Source organism: Cyrtonyx montezumae, unplaced genomic scaffold, assembly GCF_038088225.1.
Source record: "Cyrtonyx montezumae isolate F1298 unplaced genomic scaffold, pur_monq_1.0 scaffold_23, whole genome shotgun sequence".
NCBI classification, from domain to species: domain Eukaryota; kingdom Metazoa; phylum Chordata; class Aves; order Galliformes; family Odontophoridae; genus Cyrtonyx; species Cyrtonyx montezumae.
The window spans coordinates 11,749,040-11,772,816 of NW_027071970.1; the positions used below are offsets into that span (position 1 = coordinate 11,749,040).

The 23,777-nt window shown below is 48.1% G+C and overlaps 1 protein-coding gene across 1 annotated transcript; it reads left to right on the forward strand.

Annotated features, from left to right (window-relative positions):
* Window positions 1-81: 81 nt before the first annotated feature.
* On the forward strand, window positions 82-21,822 carry MYO1H (myosin IH). The gene is made up of 32 exons (XM_065739297.1): window positions 82-111; window positions 7,768-7,926; window positions 8,323-8,438; window positions 9,204-9,402; window positions 9,841-9,921; window positions 10,340-10,519; window positions 10,849-10,947; window positions 11,092-11,205; window positions 11,435-11,506; window positions 12,089-12,208; window positions 12,590-12,657; window positions 12,958-13,063; window positions 13,453-13,533; window positions 13,978-14,069; window positions 15,338-15,432; window positions 15,627-15,673; window positions 16,102-16,182; window positions 16,642-16,747; window positions 16,901-17,018; window positions 17,271-17,384; window positions 17,652-17,728; window positions 18,017-18,085; window positions 18,561-18,645; window positions 18,827-18,986; window positions 19,093-19,176; window positions 19,262-19,355; window positions 19,800-19,855; window positions 19,967-20,102; window positions 20,495-20,562; window positions 20,681-20,778; window positions 21,415-21,514; window positions 21,683-21,822. Exons 1-32 carry the CDS (start codon window positions 82-84, stop codon window positions 21,704-21,706), a joined length of 3,129 nt encoding a protein of 1,042 aa, XP_065595369.1. The 3' UTR covers window positions 21,707-21,822.
* The last annotated feature ends 1,955 nt before the right edge of the window (window positions 21,823-23,777 follow it).

A 23,777-nucleotide genomic window follows, 5' to 3' on the forward strand; every position in this document is an offset into this window, starting at 1 on the left:
TGTAATGCAGTTAGAGAGTAATTTCTGTTCCAGAAGGTGGAGGTTGATTTGTTCCTTTTTCTGCTTGGCTTGTTTTAGGCCATGTCTTATGGCAATACAGAAGAAGTAAGGGTAAGTTCAGAGCTCTTCCTTGGCTGCTATGCCAGTGTGCCCTCTGGCTAAGCTAGGAGGGACTGATCTGTTAGCAGGCTGCGTTCCTGGTTGGCACTGTATGGGGAATAATGATTTTCCTCCTGCTTGAAGGAAGAGAAGGAGAGCCATATCTGGGGTTATTTGGGGTGAGCAGTGTGGCTAGAGAGGAGAGTAGGAGCTAACTGTCACCTCCTTGGAAGTAGGAGAGCAGAGGGTGCTCTTGTGCTCAGTGGAGAACTGGGTCTGGAGAAGTGGTGAAGATGTCCTTCTGCTTTGTACTCAGCACAGAGCGAAAAATAACTTAGACCTCGATGTCACTTCAGTGCTCCTTCCTTCTCCTCTGACCCCGTCCTGGTGACAAGTGAAAGGAAGCACTGTCATTTGCTCTCATGTGTTCACGCAGCTGCTGTGACCAGATTTGTCCTATCAGCAAAACATCTTCGTGCTTGACTATAGCTTTGAAATGCTTGTTAGCTAAGTGCTTTGTGTGTGTGGTGGTCCAGGAAAGCTAAACCAACAAGGGAAGTTGGATGAAGATGTTTGCTGGATCGACTTGAGGGGGCTGGCTGTTCGTTCCCAAGAACGTTCCCTTGCTGCGTTGTGGTTGCCTTTAGGCTCTGCTGAAATAGTGCATTTGCCAATAAACTCGCAGCTGAAGAATGAGGCTGAGCTCACAGCCTCTTCGAATAAACCCTCAGCTCTCTCTTTCTGCATCCAAAGCTGCAGCTTTGGCATCTGGTGCCTCTTCAAGCCTGACAAGCCAGGCCCAGAGTGAGCACACGCTGTAAGTTAACGTGAGCGTGTGGGTGACCTTTGCTGTAATTCACATGGATCAGATCTGGCACTACAGCCTGTGCAGCTGCCCGCTTTGCAGCAGTTGTCAGAGGAACCCCTGGTGTTTCCGGGCTCCAACACACAGGTAATGGCTTTTACTGTGAGACTCAGGCACTGGCACAGGCTGCCCAGGGAGGCTGGGGTGCCCTGTCCTCGGAGGCACCCCAGGTCAGGCTGGATGGGGCTCTGATCACCCGATGGAGCTGTGGGTGTCTGTGTGCACTGTGGGGGAGTTGGACTAGATGACCTTTAATGGTTTCTTCCAGCTCACTTTTATGATTCTGGGCTCCAGTGCACAGATAATGGCTTTTACTTTGGGACCTCGTGCTGGAATCTTGGTTTGGACTTGTTGTCTAGGTGTTGCCTCCCTAGTTTGCTTCCAGTTTCTACACCTCTCAAGAGAGGCAATCATGTGGGCCAACCTTTCCGTGCTTTCTGAGGTCCAAAGCATTCTACCCTCAGGGTTTGTGTTGGTGTATCTGGGGTGAACTGGCTGAATTTCTGCTGAACACACACTGACAAAGGGAAGCGACGGTCCCTTGCAGGTCTTGTAGTCGTTTTGTCAATTAAATGGTTATGCACTGTAAGTCAGGTGCTCTTAATGCACTGGTGCCTGCTGCCTGCGCTGTAACCTGGCAGCAGAGGTGGGCTGGGAGTTTTGGGAAGGGCTGCTTCCACCAACCTGGCCCCGAGGAGCAGCACTATTGGCCCTCACCCAAAACGTGAGCTGCTCGCATTAACCCGACGAGCAATTGTTTTATTAAAGCTGACGCGCTGAATGGGACTCTCTTTAATGATATTCTTTACCTGTCTCGTTGTGTTAAAGTGGGGAAAGGATGGGGGGATGGGGTGGGTGGGGGCACGAGTGGTGGCAGGTGGGACCCAGCACCGGGAGCAGCTCGGCGCGTTGAGCTGCCCGGCTCAGCCCGTGTAGACCGCATAACAAGAAAGAGTTGCTAAGAACAAATCTCTATTGTTCGCTGTCATCTTTAAATGAGTGTCAAAGTAGGCAGGGGGGCTTTGACCGTTAACCGCACAATTTAGCCTGCCCGTTGTGTCCAGCAGCCCCCACCTCCTTGGAGTTTCTCAGATTAGAAAAGAAGGCCTCAGTCCCTTATAAATGGGCCAACTCTTCTCCTTTGTGTGCGGACTGCCCAGTGTGAAATCTGCAGTGACGTTAAATGTTTTCTAATGAATAATTACTGAAAGGAAATGGAGGAATATATGTGTAATGGATTGTAGCGCATTAAAATGTTTTATTTTGCGCACAAAAATGTTGTCCTTCACAAGCACCACGATTGTTTCAGGGAGCCTTTTGTGGGGGCTTGATTCTCAATGGATTATCTGTGAGCTCTTACATTTCAAATAGAAATCAAAAGGGTCCTTTGGCAAACTAATGTTTTTCAAAATGGCAGCCATGAAGCCCATTTAGTATTTAAAGTTTGGGTTTTAAAGAAATGTTTGAACTCTGGAGATTTTCTCACTTTTTTCTTTCTTTTGATTTATGAAAGTGAAGTAGTTCACCTCGACCTCTCTTCTATTGAGAAAGACAGACAGTCACCCTTTAACAAGTCTATAGTGGGCTATTCCCTGGATACAGACAAGAGGCCTTAAGAACTGTTGGCGTTTCCCTAGGCTGTTGATTAACCTTAAAACCCTCTTATTCTGTATTCTTTTGAAAAAAAATTAGGTTACAATGTGTAAATTTTTCCGCAGTATAATTGTATTTATGAATTCTGCTGCTTTGGGATGTCCCAAGCTACTGTATGTGCTTCTCAATGCCTTGCAGACCCAAGACATTGCAGTGCTCCCAAGTTCAGTTGGAGTGCAGTGTTTTGGTTTCTGTAAAAATGTGGTACAGATTTCCAGAGACACAGGGGCTAGTCCAACTGAAATATTTTTAAATATGTATATATTAAAATTAATGTATTTTGCTGCTGCAGTTATACAGATGTAGTGTGATTACTTGGTGCAGATCTGATCTGCTTCTGTTGGTTTTATGCGCCCTTAATCGTGAAAATTACTCCGAACAGATTTATTCTTATGAGCCACACCAGAGCCTCTAGAGCAAGAGGGAAGTTATTTTCCTGGGCTTGCCATTATTCAGGTGCAGGAGCACGTTGCCCCAGGTCCTATGGCCATGCACGCAGCAGTACCATCTCTGTGATGGTATGCCCCTCGGGGAGGGCAGGGAAGGGTCCGGGCTCCCCTCGGAGCAGCTGCATGCAGCCTTCCACCACCACTATGGCACGCTGTGAGCCTGGCCTTAGGGTTGCTGCTGGGTTTGACAGGAGGACGTTGGACTGCTGGGGCCCATCTTTGCTGTTGCTGACCTGGCCACGTGGGCAGCAGCCTCTGCTTCCAGCTGTGTGTCTCGGGACATCTTTCTTACCCTATTCTATATGGTCTAGTCCTGTCACTGCCCTTTTGGACAGCCTCTTAGTGGAGCAGAGCCCAAGGAGTTTCCTCGGTGTAACCCTTGCAGTGACTCCATCCCATTTTGATGAGCCTTAATGAGCACATTCCTGTTGAGCATGAGGGGTGCAGGACCGGGTCAAGGAGCGCTGCCCGTTGCAGTCAGTGACTATTTCCAAAACAGAGCTTTGACGTTCCTAAAGGAATCTGTTAGCACTGTTGCTCCAAGCTCATCTGCCTTGAGCAGGCCTGAGGCTCTCACTTGTATTTCACAGCAGACGGCTCCAGAGTTGCCTGCTTACTGTGCTGCATTCCTGTGGCACGAACTTCGTTTGCTGAGAGCTCAAGAGGGACAGCAGAAGAAGAAGTTGGGTGTCACAATGGCATCCCTAGGACGCCAGCTGGAGGCAGAGCTGAACAAACAGACTGAGCTGTGCCTTAGGGTGGCTGCGTCCAGTGTGAAATAAGGCTCGAGCTGTCAGTGGGGGTGGGAAGCCTGACTGCAGAGATCGTAATGCAACAGTGCTCTTGTCAGTAAGAATTATCTGGGCCTGTTAACAAAAACTGATTGATCCTGTTGGGAAACAGAGGTTGGACAGGTGGTTTTCCATTTCTCTATTAGAAACACAAATCACTGGGCTTTTAAATTTTAAGTCTTTTGAGTGTTCCTGATCCGATCTAGTTGGGGGCAAATCGAAAATGTTTTTGTTTTACTCAGTTTCCCAGACCTTGCTGTTCACTTTTTTTTCCTTGATGACTCCAAGCCATGAGGTAAGGTATTTAACTCCTTGATGTTGCTGTAAGACCAGGCACAGCTGTTCTGTGGTCTGTGGGTAGACTCTTGTCTTGCTCTGAGTTCCTTCTGAAGGACATCAACTCCGTGAGGTTGGACCTGGGTGTGAAGCTTTTAAATACAGAGCTCCTAACACGATTGAGAGCATCACCTAGGGAGTATGGCTGAACGGGAGTCAGAGGGCACTCGCTGCTGCTCGTGGGTTGCTGACTGCCCAGACAGAGGGGTTTCATTCTGTTGGCTGCTTATGCAGAGAAGTAACTGTGGGAAAACTTATTGATTGTTGACTTCTGGGCGGGTGGGGGGGTGGAAGGAGCGTCTGGCATCATCTGGGAGCCAGCACTGACCGTGAGTCCCGGCTGGAGACGTTCAGGGGCGGTGGGGCAGGGGGAGCCTTCAGAAACTTCGGCTGCTAATTGACATGGGTTTCGCAGTGACCTCTGGTGGGGAGCGAAGCTGGGAGCTGCTGGAAGGGATGAGCCCGTCCAGGAGCGGCGGGTTGTGCATGGATTTGCTCAAATTGCACATCAGAAGGGTTAGAGTGGATGTCTTTCCCTTCAGAGTCCTACTCCAGCCTTTTGGTGATGTTTTACAGTACCTTGATGAGTTCTTAAGCATAAACCTCGTCACAGATCGACTGTTGAGCGTGTGTTAGATAATTCATTAAACAGTGAGGATGTTACGATCCCTGCCCGAGGAGGAAGGCACACAAGCAGGACACACGATACGCGGTGTCAGCAGGCCTTCCCTCCAGCCTCGTTAACTCTTCATGGAAGAAGCACGTTTTGGAGAAGGAGTTGGCAGGAGATGGCACATCTGCTTGGGTGACAGAGGTAAAGCGTGGAGGAAAAGGCTTCTGAATGCATAGGGTGATGCTGAAGAAATCCGACATCTCGCTGGGTTGGGATGGTTTGGGGGACAGCAGGGGAGCCCTGAGGAGAGCTCTGCTGCTGTGGTGGAGGTTGGTGCTTATGGATGGATCTAATAGATTTGGGGTTTGTTGGTGTGTGTGGCACTTTGAGGGTCTGGGAGCTCACCTGGTGGGTATGAGGTTACGTGAAAGATGCTTTGGGACAGGCAGTCCCCACCTCTTTGTGCTTGTGTAGGAGGCATGTGCCGTGGTTTGCTCCTTCAGTGCTTCCAGAATAGCAGTGGCATTGTTCCTCTCTTTCCCCTGTACGTTGATCTCTTCAGCTCTATGCCATTAAATCAGAGAAACAGCAACATTAACTTAGGAACCTGTTTAAACTGAGTTCTAAGTCATTAGCAAAGATGAGTAATAATCTTCCAAAGTTTTCTTGATTTTAATTTAATTTTTCGTAACTGTTGCTTGCCAGGACTTGTTTCTGAGTTGAGAAGTTTGCCTAACACACTGCCCTTTGCTCCAGACCTCATTCTAGCCCCTGCTCAAGCCACACATCTCATGAAATTGTTTTGATCCAGTTTAGCTCCTTGTGGCTTTCAGTGTCAATAGACAAATCCCTTTGGGAAAAACAAAGCCCTCAGTGTAGCCAGGGGTAGGTTTTCTGGCAGAGCTTGTGTCTCTGTAGGCAAGAAAGAAATCTCCTGGTGCTTATAGTTAAGTGATGAGGAAAGGAAAACAATCCTTTTAAGAAAGAGCAGTCAGCAGCACCGTGCTGGGGTAATGTGTACTGCTGATGAGTCCTGAGGGGTATCTGTTACTGAGGATGACACCAGGTAAGGACAGAACTGCCCGGAGTGGGGCTGGGGGGAAATGGTAAGCTGTGCTGCGATCATAAAATTGCCCGACCTCAGCAATAGCAAAATGCTCAAAATCTGAGCACAAAGTAGCCCAGAAAAGAGCGAGAGATTTTTTGTCTGCCAGAGAACAGAGGGTCACTTAGCAGTTAACATACGAGTGCAAGAATTAGGCTAAAGGAAACCTGATCAGCTAGATGGCTGCTGTGGTTTCAGCATTCCTCTTTCAGGTCTCCTGGCTTGGAAAGGACGTAAAGCTCTCTTGCTCAGGTTGTCCTGAGTGACTGCTCAGAACAAACCCACCTGAAGTGCCAGCAAGCAATGTTTATGGGGCACCTCTCTGCCAAAGTGATAAACTCTGATCTTCTCAGGCAGCTCTATGCTATGGCCAAATCAGAGTGGAAAAATGAGTATCAGCTGTTCAGGGCAAAACTAAAGGACAGCAAGGCAGGAATTCCTTGTATGAAATTAGTGTAGCATGACTTTTCTTAAACTGGGCTAGGATTTAAATAGCACATTGGCAGAACATCTTCCTCCGTAGAATTTTGGTAGCGCTGCTGAGCTCAAATTTGCAAAGCTCACAAAGATACAGAGGAGTGCTTAAAAAAAATTCTGCACTTAAAAATGGGACTAATTAAAATCTCTGTTTAAGAGCTCTCTGGTTTTGTCAGAGTACTACGAGCTTGGGGCTTCAGCCCTTCATTTTTGTGAAATTCTGCATCTAAACCTGCCAGCCCCCAGTGTCCGACGTGCTGTTGTCTTCCAGCAGAGCTCTGCAGTCTTAGAAAAGCCGACCTCTAAAGCCAGGGCTTGGCAAAACTTAGCAGAAACCTTTTACACTGTGCCCTCTCTTTTAATGCTTGCTCAAACCCCCACTCACTCACCTCTTGAGCAGTGGAGCAGCAAAATGTAAAAACTCCAGTGTCATGAGGGCTGTATGGGAATAGCAAACGTGATGGGCTCGTGTTCACATCTCTGTGAAGCTCAGGAGTGATAAAAGGTAAGTTCCTTGAAACTTCAATTTCTATCATAAGGAAAGCATTTCAGCAGGAATTATTCTATGAAATCTGTGCAATCCCTGTGTCTTTATATTTAATAACATCCTATGGTATATTTACTACTATAGAATAAAGAATATCTTATTTGCTTGCTCGCTATCATGAAATTATCAGCTTGTTTTAATTAAAAAAAAGCATGTATGTGGTTAATTTGTATGGCCCTTGGAACAAGAGCTTGATCCTCAGCAGTATTTTCAATATAAAGTCAAATTTCATTACAAACAATCGGAAGTGGAGCGTGCAAAGGAATGATGTGACATCTTTTCTGCCTGTTTCAGCCTTCTGAAAAGCAAGCTGGGGAGGGTAGTGAAGGTTTAGTGGGTTTTATTCCCAATCTCTGCTCAGATTCATCCGATCAGTGGATGGGCTTTTCTCGTTTTCTCGCTGGTGTGTGGAGACATCTGCTGCCCGAATTTGAGAGCTGCTCGTAGTAACTTAGTGGTCTTGTTCAGGGTAGTGTTGGAGGGCTGAGATGGGTAGTTAGAGGTCCTTGCAATTACTTTGTCTAGATGGAGTTAATGACGTGTGCCAGGTCACGCCCAGATCTTTGGAACTGGGTTTCTAGCAACTGTTCCCATAGTGAGAGCTGCTGGAAGCTTTGGGCTTCCTCTCTGACAGAAGTAATGAGTCCCAAACTTCTTGATCGGAAAGAGATCGGTGTGTGCTCGTCGATATGAAACTACTGGTTTGGGGAGGATGTTAACCACCCTTCAGTATTACCTGTACTGGGTCGATCTGGCCCTGAGGTATGGGGAGGGAATGGTTGTCTCCTAGGGTCCCTACTGCCCTCTCCTAAGCCTGACCCATGTGTTGTAGAAGGAAGAGGTGGAAGATAACACTGACGTCATCATGGAGGGGGCTCTGATAGCCCGGGACAGAGTTGGGGTGCAGGACTTTGTGCTCCTGGACTCCCACACCAGCGAGGCTGCTTTCCTGAACAACCTCCGCAAGCGATACCAGGAGAACCTCATCTATGTGAGTGCCTGCTTCAGTGAGTGCTGCTGAGAGTGCTCGTCCAACTGTGGTTGCACTGAGCACTGAGACGATAAACCTTGACGATGTAGCTGGTACCCAGCGGGTGCTCACCCAGTAGAATGTCAAAACAGAATTTTTCTGTGCATGCTGTATGGCTCTACATTTGCTTTGTGGTTCAATTCCGATTTTAACAGGGTTGGTTGTGATAGTTTACTGTGGGTTTGGAGGCTTGGAAATGGTGGGTGAGGTTTTTCTGCTTTCTGTTTTTGTTTGTTCCTCTCACAAGTTCTGTGCTGCCTTCTTCCAAAATGTTGTGATGTACGTGACTCTTCTTCAAGGAGCTGTCTCTCAGGTGATAATACTGCTCTCCCACCTCTACATGTTTTCTCCCTGCAGACATACATTGGCACTCTTCTTGTTTCTGTCAACCCTTACAAAGAGCTGGATATCTACACAGTGACCCAGATGCAGCTTTACCGAGGGGTGAACTTCTTTGAACTGCCACCACATCTGTACGTAGAATCCTTAAGACTTCAGCTCATCTGAGTATATTGGATGTTGTCTGTGGTGCTGTGTGTGAGCTACAAGGATGTGTATCCAGAGTTACTGAGTCTGGTGAATGTTAATATTCCTATATTTCAGGAGGTAAGGTTGTAGTCGTCTTCTAGCTGGCTGAGAGAATGAAAGGGGAGCAGAAGGGCTGAGAAATAGTGGGGGGGGGGGGACTGCATGAGGAAGAAACTCTGAGACATTCTTGCAGGCAGCTGCAGGACTAGCACAGTGCTCAAGCACAGCTCTGCTTGGACTTCTGACACGAGGAGGAAATTGGTAATTCAGAATTCTGAGCTGGAGTTATTTTGGTGGTTGGAAATTGCCCAGGTGGGATTGAGGTTGACAGGTTTTGGTTTTGTTTTCCTCCTCTTTCTTCCATAAGTGGCATATCTGATGAAGACTCCACTGATTATCTTCGGGTCTGTCTCTATAAGCAGAAGTTGGGATTTTCATTCACTGGAATAAGAACTGGCCCCTCTTCCCTGGAAGGAGCCAGTAGTGTGTATGAGCAACATTCACTATAAATATACCCAGCCCATTTAAACCCTATCTCAACAGTGGAAAAAGAATGAGCTTAGTCTGCCCCTCAGAGGCTGATCACCGTGGCTAGCAGACTGTTGTTTTGAGCTCTGCTTTCCCAACGTGTCCAGTGCTTGTGATGTTAGTTAAGGAGTATACCCAATGGATGCTCCCCCCTCTGAATCCTTCTTGTGACCCTTATTCAGGTATGCCATAGCTGACAATGCCTACCGGGTGATGTGCAGTGAGTACAACAACCATTTCATCCTCATCTCCGGGGAGAGCGGAGCTGGGAAGACAGAGGCCTCCAAGAAGATCCTGCAGTACTACGCGGTCACCTGTCCGACTACAGAGCAGCTGCAGGTTGTCCGTGATCGTCTGCTGCTGTCAAACCCTGTTCTGGAGGTAAAAACTGGATGGGTGTGATGAAGAAGAGCTGTTGATGGCCTCCCTTCACAAGACTTTCCTGTCTGCACACTTACACCCAGGAATGGCCTCTTGTTTTCATGGTTTGCATGCATGGCAAAAGTAACAGCATAAATTATGCCTCTTGGTAGCACAACCCCTTAATGTTTCTAAACATTAAGTGATATTAAATCATTTTTATGCAGGAGGATGGCTGAAACTGGGAGTATGAGGGGTCTGTACAACGTACAACAGTTCCTCATGATGCTGCCTACAGTCGGTTATTAAGCTGAGGTCCATATGAAAGCAGTGGGATACATCAGTTTGCGTTACTTTAACCCCTCTACATTTTGTAGTAGGACTTGACTGATGCAGCAAACCTTTATCCTGCTGTATCGGGTTCTCTGTTAGTGGCTTGATTTGTCTATTTATCCACAGGCTTTTGGAAATGCAAAAACTCTGCGAAATGACAACTCGAGTAGATTTGGGAAATACATGGACATCCAATTTGACTTTAAGGTGAGAACAAACTTAATGAACCACTGCTCAGATAAGCTGTATCAGTGAGCCTCTTGGATGCGTTCCAGGCAGCACAGCATTTGTTAGTTCTTACTAACGCTGCAGATTTCTGACCTTATTTTTAGATGTGTTGCACTTTGTGAGTGGGGTGACTAGTTATACATCCTGAAAGCTTCATTACTTGCAACTCTGCCAGTGCTTGGTAGAATTTTAATGTACACAGTTGTACAGGGTGACTTGCACTAGACGGACAGAGAACTCTGCAGATATATTTTGAAGTGCTGGTGGATACTATTTCTTTATTAGAAAAAGGCAGCAGATAAGAAACAAGGTAGTGTTCATCTCCTGGTGCTGCTTCTTGCTCCTGTGCTGGATGAACAGCCATCGCCTTTCTGGTGTCACTGCCTCATTTCTCTAGGGAGCTCCAGTGGGAGGGCACATCCTCAGTTACCTGATTGAGAAATCCCGAGTTGTCCATCAAAACCACGGAGAGAGGAATTTCCATATCTTCTACCAGTTACTGGAGGGTGGAGAGAAGGATCTTCTCTGCTGGCTTGGGCTGGAGCGCAACCCTCAGAAGTATGCTTATCTCATCCAGGTCGGTGAGAATTTGACCATCTCTCAATTTTATGCATAGAATTGTAGGGATCTTTTATTACCATAAGAAGAGATAATGGCAGTCGTGTGAAGAGCGTGGGCTTTAAGCCACCTGGTGGTAATAGCTATCCAAGTGCTGTGTTTCAAGTAATTGCTGCTGAAAGAGCTGATCAAATTAGCTGGTTTCACGTTTAGGAGTTCAATAACCTTACCAGACAGCTGCAGGCAGCATCTATACAAGCTGAGGAACTGAAGTATTATGGCCAGGCTGTGTTTGTTGTTGATAAAATCACTTAACCAGTGAATTTTAGTAATTCATCTTTCTTCTAGGGTCGATGTGCCAAAGTGTTTTCTATTAATGACAAGAATGACTGGAAAATAGTCCGCAAAGCTTTTTCTATCATCGACTTCACTGAAAAAGATTTGGAGGTATGGAAGTCCAACGTCCATCCAAGTGATGGAAGGAGTTGTGGCTGGGAGATGTGTCTGAGGATTGAGATGTGCAGAGGGAATTAGCACTGCTCTGTAGTGAGATGTGGGAACTCGTTTTCTAACAGTATCTCTTATTATTAGCACCTCTTTGGAATAGTTGCTAGTGTCCTGCACCTTGGGAACATTCAGTTTGAAGAAGATAGCAATGGACATGCCATCATTCGCAACGGTGCTCAGATCAAGTGGATTTCAAAGGTATCTCCCACTTCCTAGACAGTGTCAGCACTACAAATAGTGTGGAAGAAGCCTTAACCTTGCTATTTATTTTTGGGTCTGTTCGCTACAGCAGAATGATAGCAAGAGCTGGGTGTTCGTAGAGCTACAAACAGTCTCAAACTGTAGGAGATGTGCTCTAGTGATCACACAGTACTGTTTATGCAGTCTCCTGCTGCCCATACTGAGAGCAGCATTTGTTTCTCTGCAGCTCCTGGGTGTCCACTTGTCCATCCTGCAGGAAGCCCTCACCCATCGGAAGATTGAAGCCCGCTCTGAAGAGGTACAGAGCAGCTGGGGGCAGTGCAGGGGCGGGCGAGGTGCTCTGCTCCCACTGGTGTTTCAGTTGAAACAGATTAATTTGGCTGTCCTCCTCATCCACGTTGCCTTGCTGTTCTAGTCTGACACTTTAATACGGAGGGCTACTTTAGTTTTGAATGTCATGGCTGAATGAACTGGGAACTGTTAGAAAGCCAGGAGCGGGGACTTGCAGGCAGCCGTGTGTGTGAGCCAGTTTCCTTCTGTGTAGCTCCTGGAGTGCTTCTTGGGAAACCAGATGGCATAAAGAGAAGAAAGCACTGGTATAAACTGTTCTTTGAGCAGATTGTAATAAGTTTAATAAAATAAAACTAAAAAGAAGCGAGGGGAGGCATTTGCAGTTCTCCCATGTTTAGTTCTTTCCAAAATGTAGTGTCAGTCCTGCTGACGTCTGGAGGTGCACCAGACTGAAATAATGATAATGGCCAAGAAAACTGCAGGCAGAGTTGCTGGTTCTCTGTGCCAGAATTATGAACGACTTTTGCAGAAATGTGCTGTGATGAGGTGTGTTCTTTATCACATCTGACGTGCATCTATTTCTGTTTAGGTCTTGAGCCCATTGAATGTTGATCTGGCTTTCTACGCTCGGGATGCTGTAGCAAAGGCAATCTACGGACGGACATTCACTTGGCTGGTCAACAAAATTAATGGCTCCCTGGCCAACAAGGTTGGTTCTTCATTTGGTGTCCTCCTGCACTCTTGGAGCTCCTGCAGTATGGCCCAACAGTGCTCATGGTCAAATGCCATGCACACTCAGTAACGTAGGGTCATCCCACAGCTCTGAGTTGGAGAACTGTTTAGCTTGGTATGAAGCATGGTACATTAAATACTTCTAGCAATGAGTTGCCTGCTTCAAAGTGGCTGCTGATGGTGGTGACGAGTTTATGGTTGGTCTTGATGACCTTAGAAGTCTTTTCCAACCTTAATGATGCTGTGGTTTGCTCCTTTGGCATCTCAAAGTGGAAGTTCAGGACTGAAGTGAAGAAAACAACATGAAATAGGGGAAGAAGCTTCAGCTGAAGCGACAGCTACAACTTTTCTTTAACAGGACTCAACTCGTAAGACAGTCATTGGCCTGCTGGATATCTATGGCTTTGAAGTGCTGGACACAAACAGGTAACAGCAGTTCCTGAGGCTGGGGGAAAAATCTGTGCTTGTGGCAGTGGGAGTGTGTGCTGAATGCCACAGGACTTCTTGAACGTAGTCTTGTCCCAGTGAAGCAAGCACGGGTGGCTGCAAATGCACTGGGTTAGCTCAGTAAGTAAACACTGATCCTGTTGCTTTTTAATAAAGATTCTGAGGTTTGATCTGCAGGGAGCTGGGCTGTTTGGCTGGAAAACAGTAGGTGGTGGTGGGAGAAGTAGGACTGTGTCCATGAAATAATTTAAAAATATTTCTAATTTAACAACCCTGAAGCTTTGAGCAATTCTGCATTAATTACTGCAACGAGAAACTGCAGCAGCTGTTGATTGAGATGACCTTGAAGGCAGAGCAGGAGGAGTACGAAATGGAAGGAATAGAGGTAATTCGTTATTCTCCACCCTTTTGTTTCCTTTGAACAGCCACTGCATGAATTACTTCTGTTCATTAAGGAAGAAGGCATCTTGCCTGCCTTAATTGCAGTGTTTCCTTCTGCCCACGTGGAAAGCTGTGCTTGAGTATGTGTATGTTCTCATTTTAAACAATTCCTCTCTAAGCTCATTCTGCTTCAGTATGCCTTGTGCTCTTTCTGCCCAGGAGCCCATTCCCAAATCTGGAGAGCTCATCTTTGCATTGCTCCTGTGGGATGTATAAGACAGCCAAGGGTCTCATTCTGTGCCCTTTTGAAGTTTAATTTGGACTAGACTTTAATTCACACCTCTGAAAGGGGAAGAACATTCCCCAAACACTTCTTTCTCCTCTTATTTCCAGTGGGAACCGATTCCGTATTTTAACAACAAGATCATCTGTGACTTGGTTGAGCAGAAGCACAAAGGAATAATTTCCATTCTGGTTTGTACTACTTAAATTACCATGTTGTGGTGGTTCATAATCAGTTCTTCTAATTATGTGGTGATTCTGTGTTATTCAGGCTCTAAACAAATAGACCTTGGAAACAAAGACTGGTTCATCCAGATAAAAAGTCCTGTAGATCTGTGTGGATTTTGGTGTCGTGTCATCTTTTTGTTCATATGGGCTATAAACAGTAAGGGATGGGACAGGACACTGCCAAATCTGGAAGAAAATGGCAGATCTGATTTATCTTGATGTATGTTGTTAGTTCTACTGAAATCAGCTAGCAGAGCTCTACATTTAACCAGGAAACTGGTTGTATTGGGCAGACCTTGTGCTCAATTCTAACCAAACTCTTTGGCTTTGCTTAACATTGTGATGCTGAATGCTGCTGAGGAGGGGATGGTCGGTTTGGAGCATCCCTCTGATGCTTTGCTGTTTCAGGATGAAGAGTGCTTACGACCCGGTGAAGCAACTGACTTGAGCTTCTTGGAAAAGCTGGAAGAGAAAGTAGGAGACCATGCCCACTTCGTGACGTATGCATTTATGCTTTGTATCCTTCCACAAAGGAAGCTCTTCCATCTCTTATCTGTAACAGAGCAGAAGTTGGACTCTAATTCTTATAGGTCTCTTCCAGCGGGGGGTGTTCTGTGGTTCTCTGAGTACTGGGGGAGGAAACAGTTTTTCTCTGTACTAGAGAAAAATCAAGCAACCTGTCCACTGTCCACCACTGTAACCTCTAATAACGCCTGGGGGTATTAAGGAGGTTGTGCTGGGGGTTCTTGCTTTGTATTGCTGACTGAGAATATTGGATTGCTTTGTGCCCCACTGGGGGGAAGTTGTAGGGATTGTGACAAGGAGCCTGAGACACTAAAGCTGTGTGGCGGATGTAGATGTTTTTTCAAGAGTCCACTTGGATACACGTGTGAGCTTTAGATCCAGACCAGTGGTTGGTACTTCAGTTAGGACTCGGTGTTACTTGCAGTTTCTGTGTTGCTGGCTGACACGAGGCTGTCCTGCCAGCTCCCAGCAGAGCCCTGCTGAGAGGCTTCTGCTCATCACCAGCCTGGAGTCACGCTGCTGAGCTGCCACTTTCTGTTTCTGATCCTCACAGCTAAGTGGAAAATCTGTAGCCAGCTTCCTCGTCCCTGCAACGCGCCTTATAAGCACTCTGTGTGATCAGAAGTGTTAATCAGGAGCGTTAGCACTACTGAAACAGGAGCTGCACTTGGCAGTGCTCCTGGAATGAAACTTCTGATGCTCTGATGTGCTATTGTGGCACAGCTCTGTGCTGTTAGTGACTGCTTGCGAAGCTGAGATTTATACTGTGAAGTTGCTCTTTTTTTTTTCCCCAATCTTCACTTTCTAAAGCTCTGATTCCTCCTTATTTGTATTCTTGTCCTAGGGTATGGTTTCTCAAACGATGCTTTTCCCTCTGTTTTGGTTTAAAGCTGAGGAAAGTGGTGATCTTAGCATGTGGGCAACGGGAATGTGTTTAAATGTTATAGGGAGAAACTGCCATCCAGGCAGATATTGTGGGGATATTGTGGAGATATTCTGGGGAGTTTGTGGTTGATGATTCCCATTCTCCAGCACTAAATTTGCTGTAAGCTGCTGAGAGAGGAGAGGTGATCCTTCTGATTATGGGCCATGATCGTATAATCAGAGCCACACTGATAGGAACAGACACTTAGACTTCTAGCTGTCGCACACTTGCACAGGTGACTTTCTGCAGGCTGAGGAAACTTGTGCTGCTGTTTCTCTTGATGCTTTTTGCTTTGCTTTGTTCCTTTCCTCCCTGCAGTCGCAAGCTTGCAGATCAGAAAACACGGAAATCCATTGACTGGGTGGACTTCCGCCTCCTCCACTACGCAGGGGAGGTCACGTACTGCGCAGTCGGTGAGTGTGACCACGGAGCCCTCTGGGTGCTGCTTTGACACTCCTCCAGCACAGCAGATGGGATGTGGGCACTGACTCCACGTGAGGATGCTGTCCTGGGTCGTTGGGGTGGCACCCAGCTGCCTCCCAGCAAGGCCAGCTCTTGCCCTTGCGTGCTAGAGGCTCCTAATGGAACAAACCCTTTTTCTCTTTAGGATTTCTGGAGAAGAACAATGATCTCCTGTACAGAAACCTGAAAGAGGTAAGAGCAGTAAAAGAGGATGCTGTTCCCGCAAGCATCTTGCTAGAAGAGATGTTTTGCAGAAGCTATATTTAATCTCAGTAGCAGTCAGGAATGACTGTTTCTCCTTGGCATTTGACATTGCCCTGAATCCTGTCTGGGTAGAAGAGCACTGTCCTCCACTGAGATCAGAATCAGTGGGAAGGCTCTTAGTGGACAGAGGCAGCAGCTTCGTGCTGGAGCCATAGGTGGCCTGCTGACCTGAGCTTGGCTGTCCTTCCAGCAGATCCCTGCCTTCTGGCTCCGGAGCTGTGCTTGGGGAGGGGTCCCTTCTAGGTTTGCCTTCCAGCACTGGAGGCTGCTGCTTGAATCTCTGTGCTGTGTCCTTACAGTGCCCTGGGAAGAGCACGTGTGCAAAACATGACCGTATCTCACTGATTGCGTTTCAGGTGCTGTGCAACTCTAAAAATGGAATTGTTAGAGACTGCTTTTTATTGTCAGAACTGGACAGCAGGAGGAGGCCAGAGACTGTGAGTTCAGCACTCATTCTGAACTCTGAACATTAGTTTCACTTCCCAAGTCTTCCCTGTCCCTGTCTTTGCTCCTGTACATTCAGTGTGTTTGCATTGAGGGTTTTTTTCCAGCTTTGTGGTAGGCACACAGAGATGTTGCTGAGACAGCAGCAAGCAGTGTGCCACAGCTTGCTGTTGTTATTAATGCATCATCCTAAAATGAGCTCTGCGCTCAGCATCGAGCATCCTCTGGCTGCTGAAGGGCTACCTTGCGTGTCCAGATGTATGGCAGAGGCTCAAATTCTCCAGCTAAGCACTCTGTCGAGTTAGCTCATGATTAACTGTGTTTCTAAATTGTGCTAATGCACGTGTCAGCCTTTATCTTGGTTTTTAAAGCAGCACAGTGACTGAGTTGACTACAATGCTGCAGTGCTTCAGTTCCAAAGCTGAGAAATCTTTTTCTTGTTGTTATCTTAGGTTGCAACCCAGTTCAAAAACAGCCTGATGAGTCTAATAGAAATCCTGATGTCCAAGGAGCCTTCTTATGTCCGATGCATTAAACCAAATGAGAACAAGGAGCCTGGTAAGGCATTAGGCTGAGCACACTGTCGAGGTAACGGGACAAAGAGCTGCTGGTGGCTGTGGCTTGGATTTCTTCCGTGTCTCTCCCAATAAGTGGACACACGAGTGAGCTCACCAGGCAGCATTTATCAGGGAGTGCATGTTCTTACTGCAGGAAGGTTTGATGACTGCCTGATCCGCCACCAGGTGAAATACCTGGGGCTGATGGAGCACCTGCGTGTGAGGCGGGCTGGCTTTGCCTATCGGCGGAGGTACGAACACTTCTTGCAAAGGTGAGCAGAGCTGTTCTCCTGAGTCGGCAGAATCTGCCCCCCCGTGGGAGCAAGGTTTGTTCCAATGTCTTGTCCTGGTTATAGGGTGCAGAGATGTTGGGCTTTTTCTCTGCACCAAACGTGGTGTTTGTAGGTGGTGTTGGTCTGACCCGTGTTGAATCTGCTTTGAATGAGGAGTAGGAACCGGGGGCTGCTCAGGGAGAAATGCCTCAACATCACTTAATTTATGGTGATGTCATGATAATTTTTCAGATACAAATCCCTGTGTCCTGCTACCTGGCCACACTGGCACGGGCCAGCAGCCGAAGGCGTGGAGAGGCTCATCAAGCACATTGGTTATAAGCCTGAGGAATACAAATTGGGAAGGTAAACTTCTTTCTCCAGCTCTTATCTCTGCTGGTTGGCTGCACAGTGCTGGCCATTCTGATTGTTCTGGCTGTGACCACAAACCCAGAGAGCTGCGAGAGGTTTTCACTTCCTTTCCATGCTTGTATCTCCACAGGGCTTGAATCCAGCCTAGTTCCTTCCACCTCTAGGTTAGGAGGAATGGGTTCCTTTGGCTCAGCACTTGACCTGCTAGTCCAAGGCAGTGCAGGCTCTCTGTGAATAACCTATTCCTGGTCTCTTTTTCAGAACCAAAATATTCATCCGTTTCCCAAAGACTCTGTTTGCTACTGAAGATGCATTTGAAATAAGGAAGCACCTGTTAGGTATGGTTCCAGTTCCCTTTATGGTATAGACAGAAAAGCAGAGGCTGAGCAGGCAGTGCCTGTGGGCTCCAGGTGCACAGCAATGAGAGCTGACACTGTGGTCCCTGATTGTAGCTGCTTGAATCTCTGTGCTGAAGGGCTCTGTTCTGGCTGCCTCCATTCCTGCTTTGTTAGTCCTTTGTACCTGGCTGAGCAGGAATTCCTGTGTCTGATCACTGAGATTAGGAGCTGCGCCTCCGACCTCAGGGAATCCTGTTAGGTACAGGCGTGTCTCTGCTTCTTTGTCAGTTTCGAGACTACAAGCCAAATACAAAGGATGCCTTGGGAAGAGAGACTACCAGAAGAAGAGAAAAGCAGGTATGGGCTCTGGGATCAAGAGCTCTCTTCTATGAGCTGTGTTTTCTGGTGGGTTTTGGAGCCCTGAAAAGTCATGAATCCGTTTTGTTGTGAGTGGATCTCTCTGCTTCCCTGGGGTCCTGATAGTGCTAGGTTCACTAATGGCCTCAAGTTGCTCCAGGAGAGGTTCAGGTTGGGTAATTAGGAACAGTTCTTTCCCCCAAAGAGAGATCAGACAGTGGCACAGCTGCCCGGGGAGGAGGTGGGGTCACTGACCCCGGAGGTGTCAGGAAATGTGGAGATGTGGCACTTAGGGATGTGGTTTAGTGGGCAAGAGGTGATGGGGTGACCTTGGGCTTTAGGGATCTTGGAGGTCTCTTCCAACCTTAACGTTCTGCAGTTCTGTAAAGATCAGCTGATGGGAAGAGGCAGGCGTTATTCCTGCCCCAAGAGGGCACTGTGCAGGACCTCTGATCCCAATGCATGACTCTTGCAGCTATCAAGCTGGAGGCTTGCTGGCGAGGAGCACTGGCACGGAAGGAGGCCAAGAAGAGGACGTGGGCTGTTCAGATCATCAGGAAGTAACTACCCCGTGGGGAGGGCTGTGGGCGGGGGGTCACGGTGTGATGGTGGCCCCAGGACAGGGAGACGATGGCTCCTTTGTGCCCATTGCTAAACTGTCCCTATCTATCAGTCTGTTATGTGCCTCCAGTCACTTTGGTTGACTTAAGGTGCAAGTCCTGACTCGAGTATTTCCTGTAGATTCGTAAAGGGTTTCATCAATCGGAAGAAACCTCTGTGCCCAGAAAACATTGAATTTGTACGGCTTGTGCAGTACAAATACCTCATGAAGCTCAGAGACCACGTTCCCAGAAATGTCTTGGACAAGAGCTGGCTCCAGCCTCCTTCTATCCTGGAAGAGGTGAGTCCTGCTGCAGGCCCTCGGTGGGTGCTGACCTTGCTCAGGTTGTAAAGCTGCTCAAACAACCACATTTCCTTTTTTATTTTTCTTATTTATTTTAATGTAGACCTCTGAGATGCTACAGAAGATCTGCATTAGGAACCTGGTGAGGAAATACTGCCGCGGTGTCACTCCTGAGAGGAAAGTACAGGTAACGAATGCATGGGGTGCAAGTGTGCAAGTTGAAAGGTGCTGCACACCAAACAGAGGGTGAAGGGTGTTCCTTCTCTAAACAGCTACAGCAGAAAGCTGTCACAAGTGCCATTTTCAGAGGAAAGAAGGAGGGCTACCAGCGGAGCATAAAGCTGCCCTTTGCAGACACGAGGCTGAGTGAGTGACCCCACTGTTCCCATTCCTTCGTCCCATTGTGTTTGGTGGCTGCTGGCAATCAGTGCCCCAGACCTTGCATCGGGTTGGGGTGCTTGAAATCACTTCTGAGCCATAAACCCAAGCAGAAAAAGCTGGGACTGATGGAGATGTGTGTGTACAGTGCGGAGTGGAGCAGAGCTGGGTGCTGCAGCGTGGTGTGGGGAGCTGGTCCCAAGGACCGGAGCTGCCGGGGGAGGAGGTGTGAGCCTGAGGGCTTTGCTCTGTTGGTGCAAAGCATGCTGAAGGCAAAGTGTCACAGACATAGAACCGGGGTGGCTTCTAAACCATCAGTTTAGAAGAGTGATCCAATGGGACGAGGATTAATGGCAGTGAGGCAGTGGATGCAGCTGTTTGGTGCTCTCACTGCCACCTCCACTCACTTTGTCTTTCTGCTTTGATCCTCAGAGGAGACTGATATAAACCCCAAAGTGCTGCAGCTCATCCAAGGCGAGAAGGTGAAGGTAAGCTGGAGCTCAGCAGCCTTGCAGAGCAGCAGCGTCCTCATCCCAGGTCCTGCAACGCCATCTCTGATGCTGCGGAGGGAGATGCTGATCCCAGCTCCTTGTTCACAGTATGCAACCCCCGTGGTCAAATACGACAGGAACGGCTTCAAAGCGCGGGAGCGCGTGCTGCTGCTGACACAGTCCTCGGCATACGTGGTGGAGATGGCCAAGATCAAGCAGAAAATCGACTATGCCACTTTGAAAGGTAACGCTGCAAACCCATGGCGGGGTTTGTGTGCTGTGTTTTCTGCTTGGATTAAGGAACTGGAAATAGCTGGTGGTCCGGGGACAGAGCACTGCTCTGCAGTGGGATCAGGAGTCTCCAAGTGCCTGGAAAGGACACTGATGATCTTAGTTTCACAGGCTCAGGGGACAAAAAACTCTTGTACGGAATCACTTTGAGTTGGAAGAGACTGTTAAATGTCACCTAGCCTGACTGCTCAACTGCTTTACACTTGAAGATACAGAGTCCCTGTTTAGAATAGATGTCCATCTGTGGACAGTGAGTGCTGGAATTGCTGCCCACATCAGAACAGTGCCCGATGTCCACGCTGTGTCCCTCCGTGGCTGTCTCTAACTCTGGGGTTTCCCCTGCAGGTATTTCTACCAGCAACCTGGGTGATGGGATCATGGTCATCCATGTTCCCGAGGACAACAAACAGAAGGTAGGAAGATGAAATGTCACTGATAACTGAAAGGAGTTCCTCTGAGCACACAGCTGCTGGGGGGGCCCCGTGGGGGGGTGGTGCCCACCGACCTCGTGCTGCCCCTCTTTGCTTCCAGGGAGATGTGATACTTCAGTGTGAACACATCTTTGAGACGGTCACTAAGCTCTGCATGCTGGCCAACAAGCAGAACCTGGTCAAAGTTGTGCAGGGAAGGTAAGGAAGGCAGGCAGCACGACCTGTGGGGTCTGTCGTTGTCTCCTGCTGCTGTGACCTGGGCCTGGGGCCGTGGGCTCCATATCCTCCCAGCACACCCCATTAGCGCTGGCTCTGGCTGAGGACAGCCTGCGGGGCTCAGCTGGGGGTCACTTAGGGATAAATGCCTCTCCCTGAGCTCAGGAGGCCTCTGACTGTGCTGGCTGAGCACAGGAACCTCCTCGGTCACAGCAGGTGGATGCAGTCCGTCCCTCAAACCCGTACAGAAATTGGAACTGACGTATGAAACCTGTACTTCTGTTCCAGCTTTTCTCTCTGGCCTTTGCGTTTCAGTTGTAATTGGATTCTTTGTGTTCAGTGGTCTTCTCCAGGTCAGATCTGCTTATCTTCTCGTGCTTAATAGCTCCAGGAAAACTCAGGTGCCCAGAGCAGGCAGGCATGCTCCATTCATCAAACCCTCCTGGGCTCTATGGTATAATGCAGTCGTTTAGGAAATTTACCTAAGCTGAAGAGCTCTGATCTTCTAATCTAACGAGATTTGCCAAGGGAACAGAAATAAAGTGGGTTTAGAGTAAAGCCTATTGTGAGGAGATATTGTGAGGAGAGCATCACAGGAGTGCTTGTCTGTGTTGGCAGCCTTCGGTTTCGCATTGGCTCTGGGAAGGAGGGGACAATGGTGTTCACGGTTGGGCCGGAGCCCCACGTCTTTAAAGCCAAAGATGGACAGCTCACAGTGGTAAGGCCTCATCCAGGCAATAGGAACATGGCTTTAGCTTTTCCCTCTTACCCTTATGGGAAATGCAGCCGCCCTTGGAAGGGAGTTGTCTTTGTGAAACAGTTGTTAATTAGGAATCTGAAGGACACAGTTTGTACTTAACTCACTGACCCCTTTCTCCCATCCCAGGTGTCAAACCAGGCGAAGTCTTGATGAGAAGCAGTTCCAGTTTCTGGTGGCTGGGATTGGGGAGGAGCCTGCAGGCTGAGACCAGCACCTGCAGCACTGCTGCAATCTCTGCTGCCATAGGGCTGCTGTGACTTGAGAGTTGGCTTTAGGGACCTTTTTTATAGCTTAAAACTATTCAGTCGTATCTAAATAAATTCTTCACCTTGCTGTAATGGTCCAGGATGCACAGATCCTTGCTATGGATGGTCACAGGGGCAGTGTTTAAATAGCTGCAGACTTCAACCATCAGTGTCTGCACCCAGTAACCCAAAACAGAGCTCTGAAGGAAGGAGTCAGAAGAAAAAGGCTTCTCCAGGCCTAACCACTGAGCTTCAAGCAAGTAATAAATCAAACTCACATAAATATGAAATATCCTCTAATTTATTTCACGTTATACTTAAAAAAAAACAAAACAAAAAACAACAAAACATTGCAAACAATGACCGTACACCGAAATCCATCTGAAGGTACTGTGTGCAGAAACCAGGAGGGAATGATTGTACAGAACACGAAACAAACCAACTCCATTAAGACTAAAGGTGAGCCTGGAGCTTGGGGACTTCCACGGGGGCTCTGGAGAGGTGATGTCCTGCAGCAGGAGGAGCTCAGGGTGGGCTCTGGAATCTGCTTTGTCTCACTATAGGAGTGCTGCTTTGCTGAGCTGCAGGTGTAGGTGCACTCCCAGCTCAGCCCTGAGCCAGGGGCTGATGTTACTGTGCTGTTTGGCCCGAACTACAACACAAGCTACTGATTTTAGGTAAGCTTTTCTGCGTTGCTCCAATGGAGGGGGGGGGAAAACTGCCTCCAGGCATAAGATTTCAGTTGGCTCTGTTGTACTGTCAGCAGTGGCAGCTGTTGGTGGGTGCTGGAGGGCAGCATGGCTAACATCACGCAGCACGAGCTAATCTAAGAAGTGCTTGGGGCCGGGGGAGCTGCCCCGTAGCCCATCTCCCTCTGAAAGCTCCGTTGGCCAAACCATTTAAAGTAAAAGGCTCAGGAGCTGAGGGCATCTGTGCAATGGCATTAAGTGGCTGGGGGAGCTGTTTTGGTTTTACTGACTTAATGAAGAAGGACAAGCAGCCAGGAGGTGAGGGCTGCTCTACCACAGGACAGCAGTGCAGCTCTGTTACACAGCTGCAGCCATCAGAGTGGAGTGAGGAGTGTGTCACAGCTGATCAGAACCTTGTACACAGCTCATGTCAAAGCACGCGGTGCCAAACTCCCCAGCTCATCGTGGAGGGCGAGAAGGGAGAGGCACTGCGTCCTGCACGCAGCAGCCTGCACTATGGGCCTGGATGAACCTGAAGAGCACAGCACTGGGGGCAAACACGTGTAAGTGCAGCTTAAAAGAGAAGCCAAGGAGGCAGGATGCAGCCAGAGCTGCTGGACTACAGCATAACCTCTACGTGTGGGTACTGCCGAGCTCTCATTTATCAATGAGAAAGAGAGGAGACATGGACACCACCCACTCTGCCCCAGCCAGCGGCTGCCTGAAGCTTAGAAAAGTCTTTGGTTACGAGGAAGACAACTTCAGCCCAACTCTGAACGTTGTTAGCTGTACCACTGAGCAACCAGAATGCTTACTGCTTTACTTCAGATCCCAGAGGACTCGGCTGCTAGCCACTACTGGGATAAATCAGAGTAACACACCTTTGGTTTTTAAAATGCAACATACCACAATCAGCCCTGAGCCAGGAGCAGGAATCCTCACAGCAGGAAGCGTGCAAAGCAAATGAGCACCTCAGTGAGTGACACGGAGCTGCTGGGGGGACACCCAGCCACTGGGGTCAGCAAGAGGTACTCCAGATGAAGAATCGAGAAGCTCTGAATGGCTGAAGTACTCTGGGCTGTCACAGTGGCACCGACTGAAGTTTAAGACTTCCTGCTGCTGGTTTCTCTCTCTCCCAAGCTTGGTACATTAACCATTACAGCTGCAGCTCTTCTCACTATCTATTAGCATCCCATCCTAGTGAATAATACACACTCTTCCACCACTTCCACCACTACCTGACCCCACAGTAGGCAACACGAGACGAGGAGGTAGATAAATACACCG